Below are 14,437 nucleotides of genomic sequence, written 5' to 3' on the forward strand. Positions count from 1 at the left end.
GTGATCTATCAGCCACTGAGATGTACGGGCTACAGGGTAAACCAGGGAGCTGGTTCAACCAGGGCAAAGTTTGGAAATGTGTGCGCAAAAAACTTTGCCCATGCTCAGTGGAGCGGACAATAGTCATCACAAATGGCACTAAGTCCTAGCATTATGCAAAACGACGTGTTAATTAGCACATTACGGGGGCCCTGAGGTTTAATCATAACCAGTTAACATGCCTTTAAACATGGCTTGTCCCTGTTTGTCCTAGATGCTGTATGATGTTTGCAGACAGACTATATTTTCCTAACACAGGCCTGGCATCATCCGCACCTTTCATCTGTCATTCTAAGGACCTAAGTGAACACAATATATGTTCAACAAAAGCTTCCGAGCTATGGCTAAAAGCAGGGCACATTCTGGGAGCTGACACACCATGGGGCAGGACTCCTCTGTAGCAGAGCTTGTGTCTAGTCATGAGAGTTATGACTGCAGAGCACATAGCTTAGCTGAAAAGACCACCTGAAGCTGGAATATTCCACGAGCCACTCGGGGCCTCAAAGAGTTTGCATGAAGAATTATTTCCACTGGCAGTAGATAGTTTTATTACACTTCTGAACACAATGGGTTTACATGTGCATGCTGATATCTGCAAGTCTTAAAGTGGAGTCACGTGCACTCTCTGAAAATCCTGCCCTAGCGCCTTATGTTTGTTATTTACGTTGTCTCCCGGGAATCCACTCAGATGCTCACCTGTACACTCAGGAGTGCTGCCTGTCCAGGTTCCATTGACAGTACAGTGCCTGCTCAGCACGCCCGTGGAATAATAGCCTTCCCGGCACTGATATATAATGGAGCTGGAGAAAACCAAGCCGTCATTAAACACAACTCTTGCGTTGCTTGGAGTCCCTGGGTTTCCACAAGATATAACTAAAAAGCCAAAACAGCAGAATTAGAAAAAAATTAAAGATAACCTTGATCTCAACCAAAGCAATTTAGCTGCAAAAACCTCTGGATTAATTAGTGGACCACATGCTGTTTTGGAGCGAAATCAACTGTACCTACCAATGCAAGTAAAGAATCCCAAGAGTAATGGATAGAACTTGCCCTGGGTAACCACAAGGAAGCACATCTCAATGCCATGTGACTTCTATGGTGAGCGACTGAGACGTTCTCCTGCACCAGAAGCTAATTTCTCCAGCACAAGATACTCCAGCACATACCCCATTGATTTCACACTGGGATTCAAGAACATACCCTGGCTGCAAACCTCTGGATTACAGGTCTCTACTGAATTGAAAGAGGTGCTGGTTTTATGCCCCTGGATACTGATCACTCTGCAGGATCGAGCTGTTAAATTAGCCGAACCTGACATGCAGCTCAGAGAGACAAAGCTGGGCTCTGGGTGGAATGATGGAGGAGGAGGTGGCACCTAGACAGCTCAGAACTAGCAGGTTATTGGAGTCTTTCATTGCTAGTCTGAATTCAAACCCAGATTGGTAGTGACCCAAACTGATAGCCATTGAATGATGGCTCAGTGAGTTGTGTGAAACAAGGTGGGTTCAACCCAGTTTCTAGAAGTGGCTGCACAAATGGAGAAACTGGCGATGGTTGTCACATTAGTGTCAATAGAGGAGCCAATAAGGGCCATGAGACACCTTGTTTTTCCCTTCTGGTGCTTCATGCAGCTCAAAATTACGACCCATCTGGGCATGGGAATCGGCACCCTGATCTGGCTCTGAATTTCACAGCTGGCTTCAAGTCTCTATCATGGGTTGAACCAAACCCTTAGGTCCCAGCATCTGTAGACAGTTAAATTCTTGGGATCTGAGCGTCATAGCAGGGGCTCGTGTCTGCTTTGGAAGCCAATCTTTGCAGACTTCAAGGGAATCTTGAAGCAGCAGGGGACGCAGCTACCCTTCCATAATGGCAGCCGCTCCTGCTTATTGCCTGCGTATATCCAATTATGCTTTCAGCTGGGGGAGACTATTGCGAGGCTACAATTATAGGTTTGTCAGCATCCAGGTTTTATGTCTCAACTGCCTCGGTACCGCTGCAATAAAAGGGCATCAGACTGAATGGCAGAACGCACAGTCCTGTCATGGCAAAATAAGTACCTGCAATAATTGCATCCAGCCCTCATTTACTGTGGAATTACAGTACATGAAAGAAAATCACATGAATCAATAAAGGCTTAAACCGTTTGTCTCTGACTATTTGACAAGGAAATTCCCCTGGCAATGCAGCACCGTCTCGCATGCTGCAAGAGCATCAGTTTGGAAATAACAAGGTGCCCAAGTTTCCAGGCTCTCTCGCTGTCCCCCAGACCAGACACTGGTGGGAATGGAATCTTGCCTGCCATTCCACACAGGTAAATGAATCTCACTTGAGTCATGGTATGAATGCCCTGTGCACATCTGCTCAGTGGAAGGAGAGGCCCCCTTCTTCCTTGTTACTTGGTTTGCTGACAGCAGGTTAACACATGAGCTTGTCAGATGTGTATCTGTTTGACAGGGAGAAACTAATAACCATTCCAGCTTGTGTGCGCAGACATTTTGCATGGCACGCAAATCACGCGGGGTGCTCTCTAGTTACAGATTCCTCATGCAGCCAAAGTCTCAATGATACCTAGTGTCATTTCCAAGAAATGTGGGGATAAAAGTCAGATTCTATCCGCTTGGGAAAAGCACTGGATTAATATTTCACTGTCGTGTCTATGCATCATCCTCTCTCTCCCCCCGCAACCTGCTTCGCGTACGCAGATACACCAAAATGCACACAGCCGATTCTAAAATAGCCACTGCTACAAAAATTAAGTGCGACTTCGGAAAAGGTGTCAATGGGAAAGGAATGACGACGGCGCAATGTTACGGCACAGTCGAGCACGTGAGTATAGAGTAGTAATTCCAATCAGATGTCTGCCAAGAGCCTGCATTGCCCTGGATATAAGAGAGACCTCAAACTTATGGGCAAGTGCTCAGACTTGAAAGTCATATTTAAAATAACTCAGAGCCCAATCCAGGAAGCCACGATCCACGTAAAGAATTTCCCATGGCATTAATGGGAGCTGGGAGCACCTTGCACGATCAGGTGACAGAAGAAAATTGAGTGGCATTGGTGTTTGCAGGGAGCACATATCAAAATCAACCCCACTCCCCACTGAACAAGAAAATAATTCGACAAGCAAAATACATGGGTTGGGACTGTTGGTCTTGTTCCTTTTTTAACTGGAAAATATTTCAAGGGATGAGACCCATATAAAATGATCGATTTTAACAAAAAGAGTCAGATCCTCAGCTGCAATGAAGGAGTGCAAAGGTGTAGGGAACCCATGGCCCTGCCCCCTTTCCCTTGGCCACACCCCTACACTGGTGGCAGGAAGGGGAGCTGTCATGATGGCTCTGTACCACCATCCCCCTAAACTGGGGTGAGCCTCCTGCGGCTTGTTACGGTGGCTGGATTGTTGCCAGGAGTGTGGTGCAAAGCAGCCGTACTCCCGCTCTGAATCTGGGTTTATAAATCTCCACCTGCATTACTAACAGCTTGTCAAAACGGAGAGGAATTTAACGATCTAATTCACTTTTCACACTTTATGCTGATTATTTTCTTGAACTTCCCCTCAGCCGTGGAAAGTGAAATTAGATTGATCTGTTTAGTCAGTTTCACTTTCGGGGTCTAGCAATAATGATACCGTGGTGTTCTGAAGCGCCTTTCCTCTCAGGGTCTCAGTGCGCTTTCAAATGAGCAATGAATGGTGCCCCCAAGGGAGGCATTATTATGCTGATTTTAACAGATGGGAAAATCAGGCAGGGAAAGATGAAATGATTTGGCCAAGATCACATAATGATTCTGTGGAATAGCTGGAAACTGAACCCAGAAACGCTGACTCCACGTTCTCTGCTCTAACCACTAGGCACCTTCTCCTCACAGAGCTGAGAACAGAACCCAGGAGTCCTGACTCCCAATCCCCTGCTCTAACCACTAAGACAGCCTTACCGTATTCCAGAATTAGCACAACACACTCTGGTTTATGAGCAATGCAGTGGAATGCTTACCACTAAAAATGATGTATATAGACACACACATCTAATTGCAAACATTTCTATTAATACCTAATTGTTGTAAATCTCTTCACCCCATACTTTTTTGTTTCCGTAGCACATCTATATTTTGTGCCTATATTATTCTGATGGAGGCCCTCTGAAACCAACACGATAGACGTAGCTGTTACTCACCATTGCTGCTAAAGATAAGGAAAGAGCCCTGTGCCGGGCGGGAGATCAGGCCGAAAATTACAATGAGGAAGGCGAGCGTTGCTTGGGAAGTAATGGGACTTTATCATTTGTGGTGGTGCATGAGATTCACTAATGGGGTACCTAATACCATTATAGAGAGGGACAGCAGCTCAGTGGTGAAACTGGCTGCATGCCTACACAAGACAGTAACAGAGCATAAGCAGCATCCTTATTTCCCGGCACGAGTTATCTGCACTGGCCAGCAAAGTCCGAAAGAAGCCGGAGCAGATTAGAGAATCCAGATCAACACACAGACAAACACCAGACTGTGGTCAGACCCCTGAAACACACCTGTGGACCAGGATTTTGAAAAAAAAAAAAGAAAAAGAAAAAACTCAGCACCAGCTCAGGTTTTCAATAGAGCTCAGTGCATTGGATGCTGAGACTGTTTGAAAATCTGGCTGTAAATGGAGCAATGGGAGCTGGGCACTTGAAAATCTGGCCATGAACTCTTCTGAAAATTTGCCTGCTGATGTAGTTTGGAATTTGTAGATCCTTTAAACATGTAAATGTTTTCCCTCGTTGCTGTTAAGTCGAGGGCAAGTTTGATTGCTTTCCTGCATGGCTTCCTACCTACTGAAGTTCCGGTTATTAAATAAAGATGGCTACTAATCAAGAGTAACTTCAAAATGAAGGTGAGTAGTAACAGTTATTGGTATAGGAGTTTTCACCAGGTGGAGCTTGTGACGTTTCATTCCATATTCTTTATGAAAATATGCTTATGATATGAATATGGCATAACAGATAATTTATGCAAGATGGGTCTTGTAAGATATCATTGGAAAGGTTATAATTTACTGAACGTGATTATCCAATTTGTATGCACGTATCATTTCTGTATCTAAAGTTAGGAATATGGATTATGTAATCATTACAACTGGGTGTGTATTGGGAAGACACCCAACAGAGGACAGGCCAACAAATTTGATGAGCCATCAGGAAGGAACAACAGAACAAGGAAGATACTAATCTCTCCCCCTCCTGGGAGGTGTCCTGGGATATAACTGTGACACTACTGGGTCAGGTGGTCTTGTCATCTGATACTAAACATTACCTGGGACTTATAACTTTCCACTGGAAGGGAAGGGGGGGGACAAAGGATTGCCACCTTATGTAAATCCTAGTTAAGGGTGGGGAGGAAGATAAACAGGACTCCTCCTCTCCATGGCCCGTCTGCTCAAGAAGAAAGCTTGCTAAAGACACCTAAAGGGAAGGTGGGAGGGAGTCCGGACTGAGACAGAGGTCCAGTCTAAAAAGAAATAGAACTGGAACTCTGAATCACAGAAACTTTGTAACCTGCCTAAAATAACATTTAGGCTAAGGAATTACATTTTGTAACCCGTTTCTTAAATATATTGCGCTTAGTTCGCGTACTTTGGTTTATTTGCTCAGTAATCTGCTTTGTTCTGTTTACTATCTCTTTAACCACTTAAAATCCACCTTTTGCAGTTAATAAATGTATTTCTTGTTTATAACATACCCCCGTGTGTACAGTTCGTAATTGAATGGGGGGTGGGGGTGGGTGGGGAGATAAGAGGCTGTGCATACCTTCCTCCACATTGAGGGAGGAGGCGGATTTTATAATATATCTTTGGGTCCACACTCCAAGGGAGGTGGATGCCTGAGTACTGGGGCAAGTCCCTTAAGTTGAACCTTCCCAGGACTGATCTCAGTGTCTGTTTCGTTCTGCAGTTTGGTGCAGCCCTGCCTGTGTGTGGTCTGGAGGAAGCTCAATAGCTTGGCTCAGCAAGACAGGTGAAAAGGGTGCCCAGGTTGGCATAACAGGCAGGCTCAGTGGTATCTCAGCACATCAGGTGGCATCCACCTGTCACACAGTCTTCCAAGTTCTTTTTCTGCGAGCAAGTTTTGACTCTTGGGAAGACATGGCGTGTGGTGGTTAGTTCTGAGTTATGCCAGGGGGTGAAGAGGCAGCTTGGGGAGAGAGGGAGCAGGGGAGTTTGGTGTCTGCCTTGGGCTCTGATTAGAGTCAATTCTTGAGGCCTATTTGCTTCCAGGGAACCAGGCAGGGATGTTGGGATGAGATTCCAAGAAGAAGGAAGTGTCCTGTGGGCTGCTTGGCCATCTCAGTTCAGGACTGATGTATGTGCCTACACATAGCGAGTTACATTTAGAATACACTCAGACTATGTCGCTGATTTACCCTCCCCTGGGAAGCCAAGCTACAAGGCCACAGATATCAGCTACCATTTGGCATAAGGGGCATCACACGTATCAGAAGAAGGGGCCATGTTATTATTTATTTACTACAGAGGCTTCCAGGGCACATGTTCTTATTCCATACCGTTACATACAGTGCTGCTCTTAACATTCCCTCTGTGTGGCAGGGTGAATCCCATTGAACTACACTGAGTGGTGTTTCTTTTAAATTTTTTTTAAAGGTCCTTTCCCTTCAGAACTGGTGGCATTTTAAGGCTCCGTGATTGTCAAACCTGAAGCAGAGCAATTCCCTCCAGGAACAGCAATAAAGCTTCTCTTCTCCTCTCCCACAGATTAAAGCTGTTTACTAAAGAGGATTCCAGTCTAGGTAGCATGTAAATAAAATGTCCCACACATGCCCCCCGGTCTAATCCTTACAGCGGACAGAATCGTCCTTTTGGGTCTTGCTGCCAGCCAGCAGACAGGCTGAATTGGTCTCCTAACAATGCCTGACACATCAGGCAAAACCCACTGCAGGAATAACCCATAGCTCAGAGCCTTCGGCGTCCTAAAGCCTTCACTTTGCAGATGGTAATTTACATGCTGTTTAAATTAAATAGTAACCTACATTCCACCCAACATGCAGAGGGGGAAAAAATCCTGTCACAAACATATTCTCAGTGGTCAAATTGGGATCATTTAAAATAAACACATTTCTGTTTGTTTAAACTGGCAAACACCAGCAAGGGTCCTGCTTCATTCTGGCTGCGGATTTTGTTTAATTCATCTGGCGTGATAATAAACATGCTGAAAGCAAATGTTCCATTCAGCTTTTCAAGGAAGGGGAGAAACTATAAAGCCTAATGGCAACTAACAATGCAATTGCGGCGTCTATTGTGCAGGAGAGCAAGTGATTTTCGTTTTGTTCCCCCGGTCCCTCACTCCTTAGCGCTGTGCATGGAGAGATGGACGGTGAAGCAAGCAGGGGGAGGGAGGGGAGCTTGTAAATTTGCATTTACATTTTAAAACTTGCTGGAAATTAAAGCTAAATGGGGCTTGAAAGCTGAGATTTTAGAAAGCCTGGAAAGCTGGTTCTACTGGAAACGATGCGACCGCTGCTGTCTTAACACAGTCAGCAGCACCGAGGGGGTCCAGCCGCTACCGATAATTGGCTCGTTTGATTTCAGTCCATTTGTATCTTATGAAAAAATGATTGTGGGTTTTAAAAAAATAATTCCTACTCTTTTTTGTTTGAATTTTAGAGCAGTTGAAAGGCACCTGACAGCTCGAGGGAATAAAGTCCCTTTCCTTACCCAGCTGGGCCCTCAGAAGATCTGGATTCGGGTCCTGCCTCTGCCACACCCCTTCTCTATGACCTTGGGTGAGTCACATTGGTCCTGATTCAGCAAAACACTTACTTTAAGTTAAGCACACGCTTAAGGTCTTCAAAGTGAAGCACGTGCTCGGCTGCTTTGTTGGACTGAGATATCACCTCTTTCTGCTGCAGTTTCCCCACTTTTTCCCCGCCTGGTCTATTTAGATGGTAAGAGCTGCAGTGCAGGGATGGTCTTGTCTTATGTGTCCGTACAGCACCTGGTACAATGGGGTCCTGATCTCAGCCGGGGTTTCTAGGGACTATGAACAATTTGCACCCACATCACCTGGCAGTGGCAACAGAAGATTCGGCCCAGCCCGCAGTGAGCTGGTGCAGCCTGGCTTTGAAAAGGGCAAGATGGCAGCTTGATCTCTGTCCCTTTTCATTTCTCGGCCTCTCTGGCACCATTAACAAGGAAGCGATTAATCAACGGTGCTCTTTTTGTGCCGTGGACATTGGTCTCCTCCAGAACGGACAGAGCTCCTCCACGCTCATTTGGCATCGCGGCTAACAGAAGGGAACGATTTTCAGTCGCTGGGCAGGGTTGAACTGAGGCCCTGCAGGCCCCTCCTGACTTGATTATGCTTTGTGTTCCTAGCCGCCGAGCGTGAGGTGTGAGTCAGAGACAGACAATACCCTACAGAGGCGCTGAATGGCTGCCTTGGCATGCTGGAGCTTTGCCACTCCAATGCTGAATGGGGCTCCCATGGAGACTTCCGTACATTCAAATGAGCTAATTCAGAAATACGGAGGTTTTTAAATATGATTAGCCCCGATTTAGGGATATGGAACATATTAATCACTCTGATTCAGATCACGCCTTGGAGACCTTTAATCACCAGGTTTTAACGAGTCGGGAAATATGGAACTTGGGTGCTGGGGATAGTCTCTCTCCTCCCATCCAAATATATATATATATATATATATATATATATTGCTAATAAAAGACGACTCCTGGCTCTGGGAGTTCTTCTTGGACCTGAGCTTATTTACGGAGGGTCTGCTGAACCCGATCCAAGAGTTATGCTTTTGATGAAGTTGCAATTACCTACAGACTTATGAGCGGCTGGGTCGGAACAAGCTTTTCAATATGATTTCATTAGTCTGGGAACGTGGTTACTTACTGAGAAACCATTATCACATTCTGCAGAAGCTAAAAAAGCCCCACGCTGCATGTGGTTTCTAAAACAGACCAATCAGCTAGTGACATGTAGAGTATGCAGGCCACAGATGTCAATGTTTGGGCTTCTATGCAGCAAAGCAGTTAAGCACACACTTAGCTTTAAAGCACATCAGAGGGACTGAAGCATGCATTTAAGCCCAGAGCATTTCTGTAAAGCAGGGAACTCTGTGTTTACGTCCCATCGACGCCAATAGGTCTTAAGAACATGCTCTAAGTTAAGGATGTGTATTGCCAAATTGGGTCCTTGGTGACTAAAGTCAAGCACCTTAAATAAGAGGCCTGACTTGCAGAGGAGTTGAGCACCTGTAACTTCTGTTCAGTATAGAGCTTCTGCTTAAATAAGGATTCATGCCCCATTAGGCACTGAAAGCTTTGGCCTTATCCACTACATGTATATCCTTAGCTAAAAATACATACAGCTGATTAGGGTCCAAAGAGATTTGGGGGGGCACTGAGCTGGGGAAGCACCTTCAGCAGTGATGGAGGCAGGCACCATGCCTGGCTATGGCCTACTGGCTTCAGGGACACTGACGGAGACAGAGCAAAGAACAAGTTTTGTCTCACTTGCCTGCGCTCTTTCCCCAAGTGCAACCTGGTGGATAGTGGGTTGGGGCCTGGGCTTGGCCCCCGTCCTGCCCAAACATGCCTGTCTGGGTAGATAATTGCTTCCAGCTGCACTGGCTGCCCCTGTGGGGGCAATGGGGGTGGGAGAAAGGACTTTGCCACCTGCTTTCCACCTCTTCCAAAATGCACATGCCCGGGGCCAGCCATGATTCGAGCGCTGCTGGTTAAAACCCCACCACCATGCAGCGTGGGACAAAAATGACCATGCACGTGGCTATACCAGTGGCCGTGGGGATGCCAGGCTGGGAAGCTGAATCAGCATTGTTGGCTCAGTTCTCAAACCCTGGGTTCAAAGCCTGACTCAGGTCAGTGAGCCAGTGGCCAGTGTCTCCGATTAGCCAATGTCCCAAACCTTCCCCTGCACCATTTGGCACAACTGACAGTCTGCTCAGTAGAGACAGGGCTGGAGTAGCCGGGGGAGTGGCACTGGGGAGTCCGAGACTGGCCTGGCAGAGGGGCTGCAAGACAGGGCATCAGCAGCGCTGCATGTGGCGAGCCCCGCACTGGAACAGGAAGGGGGTGCTGCAGATTAGGACAGGGACGCTCTGGCAGAGCTGTCTTGGTGCAGGGTGCCGGGGGAGGCTGGCTGTGCTGCAGGTCGGGATTAAGAAGATGTGAAATAACTGCAGGTGAAGAGCTTGCATAACCCTGCTTGTGCTGCCTCAATGCTGTTAGTCCTCACTCCTGCCTGCCTTAAATGTACTCGCAACATTAAAACAAACAGATGGAAATCCCTGCTCCAGAAAGTCAAATCCAAGACTCAGAGTACAGCCCCACGGACACCTGACCGTGTTTGCAGCTTGCCATGAATACAAACAACAGAGACACAGCGCACGACTCCACACTGAGAATGACTTGCCCATTTAGCTCGGCAAGGGCCTAACCCTAGACCACCACATTATAGGAATAATGTTACTATTATTCATAAAGCTGTGATTCAAAACTAAAATATCCCCACTGCATCCTGGTGCCTTTTGAATTCGAGAGTTTATTGATCCCACTATTAATATATACAGCCCCTGCCGATCCCCTCCACCAGAAAAAAGGGGAAAAGAAAAAATAATGCCCCTCCCACCCCAAGGTCTCAGTAAATTAATAAATGTGACGCAGTGTCTTCAATCAAGGGCTGCATCAATCTGGAATAAATTTCCAATTCATTTAAACTCTCTCCGAGCTCTTTCAAATCAGCTGAGGAGAAGGACTTACGCAGGTCTCCATGCTCATCGGTTTCCTGCCTAATTTGGGGCTTTTGTTCTTTTGCGGATTGATTTTTAAATACTTCTGTAATAGCAACAGGCAGCAGAGTGGCTCGCAGGAGCTGGCCTGGGATTTATCAAGTTGGATTGGGGGGGGGGGGGGTTATTATTTTTCTTCAAACAAAATAAAATGGATTTTTTAAAATAAATTTTTTTTATTAGGATTTTAATTTGCATTATGCACCACTGTGTCATGTAACTTACTCATGCATGCACCAGCTCTGGCTTTCACTAAGGTTCCAGGCAAGGAAAGTTTCCCTTTTTGCTGAATTTTCTCCCCTAAACTGGTATTTAATCCATTGGTGTGGCACTGGATTTGGAGATTCTAAGCCCAGAAAGAACCATTACGACCATCTAGTCTGACTCCTGGATAGCTCAGACCAGAGAATTCCACCCAGCCATTCCTGCACCCAACCCAATAATTGGTGAGGTGGGATCAGCCTCCAGCAGACACAACCAAGGTAAAACAGGCCGAAGGGCTCTTCCTCATTCCAGCCTCAGATGCTGAAATGAACCCAGCCATCGTGGGGCCCGTGATACCAGTGCACGAGGCATGGCAGATCCAGGTTGGACACAGCACAGAGCATGTTGCCTCTGAGACATGTGCCCCCAACCCCTCCCCTACTGGGAAGTGGAACATATGGGACCTGCAGGTATTTGGAGGGTGCAGAAGTGTGAACCACCGTCCCCTCGAAGACTGGCACGAAACCCTGGAGCAAGCTAATGAAACCGGTGCCCCTCGTGGTTTCTTGCCAACTGGAGCAGGGGGGAGGCCAGCCGTGCTCCTGCCCTCCCCCGTCAGGGGAGGAAGGGGGGCTTTGGTTCGCCTTCTGCCCCTCCTGCACAGCAAGGCTGGGTGTGAGGCAGCCCTCCTCATTTTGCTGTGATGGCTCCACTAAGGGGGGCACTACGACACCCGTGAGCCCCCTCCCTGCTGCACATCCCCAATCTCCTGGCCAGGCGAGGGGAAAAGTCCTGCACCAGAAAGTCACTGGGCTCTGTCTGGAAGCGGCGGCTGCCTGGCGGCAGGGAGCTGCAGAGAAGCTGAATGCAAAGGGGGATCTCCAGGAACAGGATGCAGAGCCAAGGGCGGACCAGGCTGTGAATGCCGTACACGACAGCGGGGTGCAGGTCTGCGTGGGACCTTAGTGGCAGCGGCTGGGCAGGGAACCACTGCAGAGAGGCCCCAGAGAGATACAGTAACTGAGTCTGACCTGGAAACCCACAAGCTCCTATTTGTTTGAACAGAGTCTGGACTGGAGAGGATGCCTGAGGCTCTAGGCCTGGACTCTACGTTGGTCGGCTCCTGGGACCCAGACATTTCTTGCTGTGGCTCACTGTGAACTGTAGCTGTTTCGGCCTCTGTGCGGAGGGTATTTGTAACCTTTCCCTTTCCCGACAAGCTTAGTAAAATACCCTGGCCCTTCGCCATGTGTCTGTGTGGTTACTGGGACCCATCAGGACTAGGGCCCCACCAATGAGACAACCATGGTGCTTGCCTCCGAGATGTGATACCTGGGGCACGTACCAGCACCGTCAGGGGTGTGGCGTACTCCACGATGGAGCAGCCTCAATGGTTCCCCTGGAGAGAGAGCCCGCAAGGAGGGGAGTGGTACCTTCGCACTCCGGCTGCGTGCCGCTCCAGGAGCCGTTGGCGTGGCAGGTCCTCTCCGACGAACCCCGGAGGGTGTAGCCCGGTTCGCAGCTGAACCGAACCGTGCTGTCCACACCAAACTCGCTGCCCAGCCTGATGCCGTGCGAAGGGATCCCTGGGTCACCACACGTTCCCTGGCTGCCTCCTGCCAAGCGGAGAAAAAACACTTTGTCAGCAACAGCCAGGGGCGGCAGTGCAGGCGTCGGTCCTGGCCCACCTTCTCCCCAGCAGCAGAGAGGAGTCACCTGTGTTACACAAGCAGCTACCATAGAGCAGCCAGTCTATAAGCTGTATCCTCTCATTAACCTTCTAGTTATCCGCTGGGATCAGGAAGCCATAGTTATTGGAGCCTCATAGATTTTAAGGTGGGAAGGGACCACTGTGACCTTTAAGCCTCATCTCCTCCACAGTGCAGGCCATAGAATTTCTCTTGGTAGGGGGAAACCCACCTATTAACCCATCCACTCCCTCTCCCTGCCATCCCAGGGACGGATGTCTTCCAATGTTCTGCCCAGTGGGTTTGCTCTAAATACCCCTAAATGATAAGCCTTCCACCCTTCCCTTGGGAGACTAGATACAACCCGAGAGATCTCACAGCCACTACGTTTTTTCTGTTATAACCAGCCTGAATTTTCTCCCTCAGTTTCACCCCTCTGCTCCTGGTGACTCCCTTGGAGCAGCAGAATTACATAGCAGGCCAGGGAGCTCCAAGTTCCCCTCACCCATTGGTGATGTGTGTGTGGGGGGGAGTGTCTAAAACTGCTCTCCCACAAGTCATCCAAGCCTTGAAACGTGGTGGCTGTTACAGCCCTGGTGAGGCATGTTTCATTATACCGCACACATCACTGTAGTAAGTGGGAAGGGTGAAATTCATCCGGTGGGGAAAGCCAGCAAAGTCCGAATGTAGCTTTTGTGCTGACTTTCTGCATGGGTGGTTATTTCATCCCATGAGTCTACTGTCTTTGGAAGCTCATTGCTTTTTGAGCACTTGCAAAAGTGGTCCCATGCCTCCCGAATCTCCAGAAAGCAAGCTAGACAGATGCAGAGACTTTCTGCAGCAGCTGCTTAGGCAGCAAGAGGTTTGTTTGCCAGAATCAGTCAGGCGGATGGTTCCCCTCCAAGCAGAAATGATGAGTTGCTCAAAGCCTCCTGCCCCAACCCCGTTATCCTTTCAGAGCAAGGAGCTGTTAGCTTTGCAGCACAGACACGCTAGGAACCCAGCCGAGAAACATCCGCTCGCAGAAATCGCTAACGCTCGGCACTGCTGGCGGAAAGTTAGGGGCACATGAAGAGAGAGGCAGCTGAAAAGGTTGCCTTGCAGGGATTCTTTGAGAACATGTCTCCCCACATCCCAGGCTCATGCCAAGCCGGTCTGTTATCAGCTCTCTCTGCTAATGATATCTGTAAACACACCAGCCCCAATCCAGGGAGCAATATTTCACTTCTACAGTTAGAGCTGAAGCCTCTGGCTCCCAGGCCCTCTGTGCTTTGCTACAGTAATGAGCTTTGTGGCATTGTGCTGGATGTAAAAAATAATGAAGACATTTGTCATCCAGGAAAACACTTGTTTTTAAAAGGGAGGCGGGAATCCCTCTCTCTGGCCTCACTGTTCTCTTCTGTGGGCGACTTATTCCAAAACGGCTTGTTCTGATTTGCTAAAGTCACTGTCACAATTAACGAGCTGCCTGCACATGGCGAAAACCTTCACATTGGAAACAGCCTCAACTGGATTCTGGCCTCTATGGATCACTCTGGGTTGCAAAGGATGGCCCTGGAGGACAATTTCCCCAGTGCAGGAGCACTGCAGGGGTGGCATAGATGGCCCTATGCTTCCCTTAGTATAGGGGAGTGCTGGGGGCAGGAGGTGGCATGCTGGACAATGGAGAATCAGGCCCTTAACTGATGTCTGAA

General features: G+C 48.1%; 1 protein-coding gene across 1 annotated transcript in view; it reads right to left on the reverse strand.

Moving 5' to 3' along the window:
- The window catches only part of CSMD2 (CUB and Sushi multiple domains 2), a 542,149-nt gene that overhangs the window by 30,210 nt on the left and 497,502 nt on the right, over positions 1-14,437 (reverse strand). Inside the window, exons 58-59 of the mRNA XM_044997694.1 lie at positions 12,489-12,671; positions 736-912 (exon numbers count right to left, since the gene is read on the reverse strand). Of these exons, the coding sequence (XP_044853629.1) occupies positions 736-912; positions 12,489-12,671 (360 nt within the window). The remainder of the gene's footprint in view (positions 1-735; positions 913-12,488; positions 12,672-14,437) is intronic.

The sequence above is a fragment of the Mauremys mutica genome, chromosome 23, assembly GCF_020497125.1.
Source record: "Mauremys mutica isolate MM-2020 ecotype Southern chromosome 23, ASM2049712v1, whole genome shotgun sequence".
Lineage (NCBI taxonomy): Eukaryota > Metazoa > Chordata > Testudines > Geoemydidae > Mauremys > Mauremys mutica.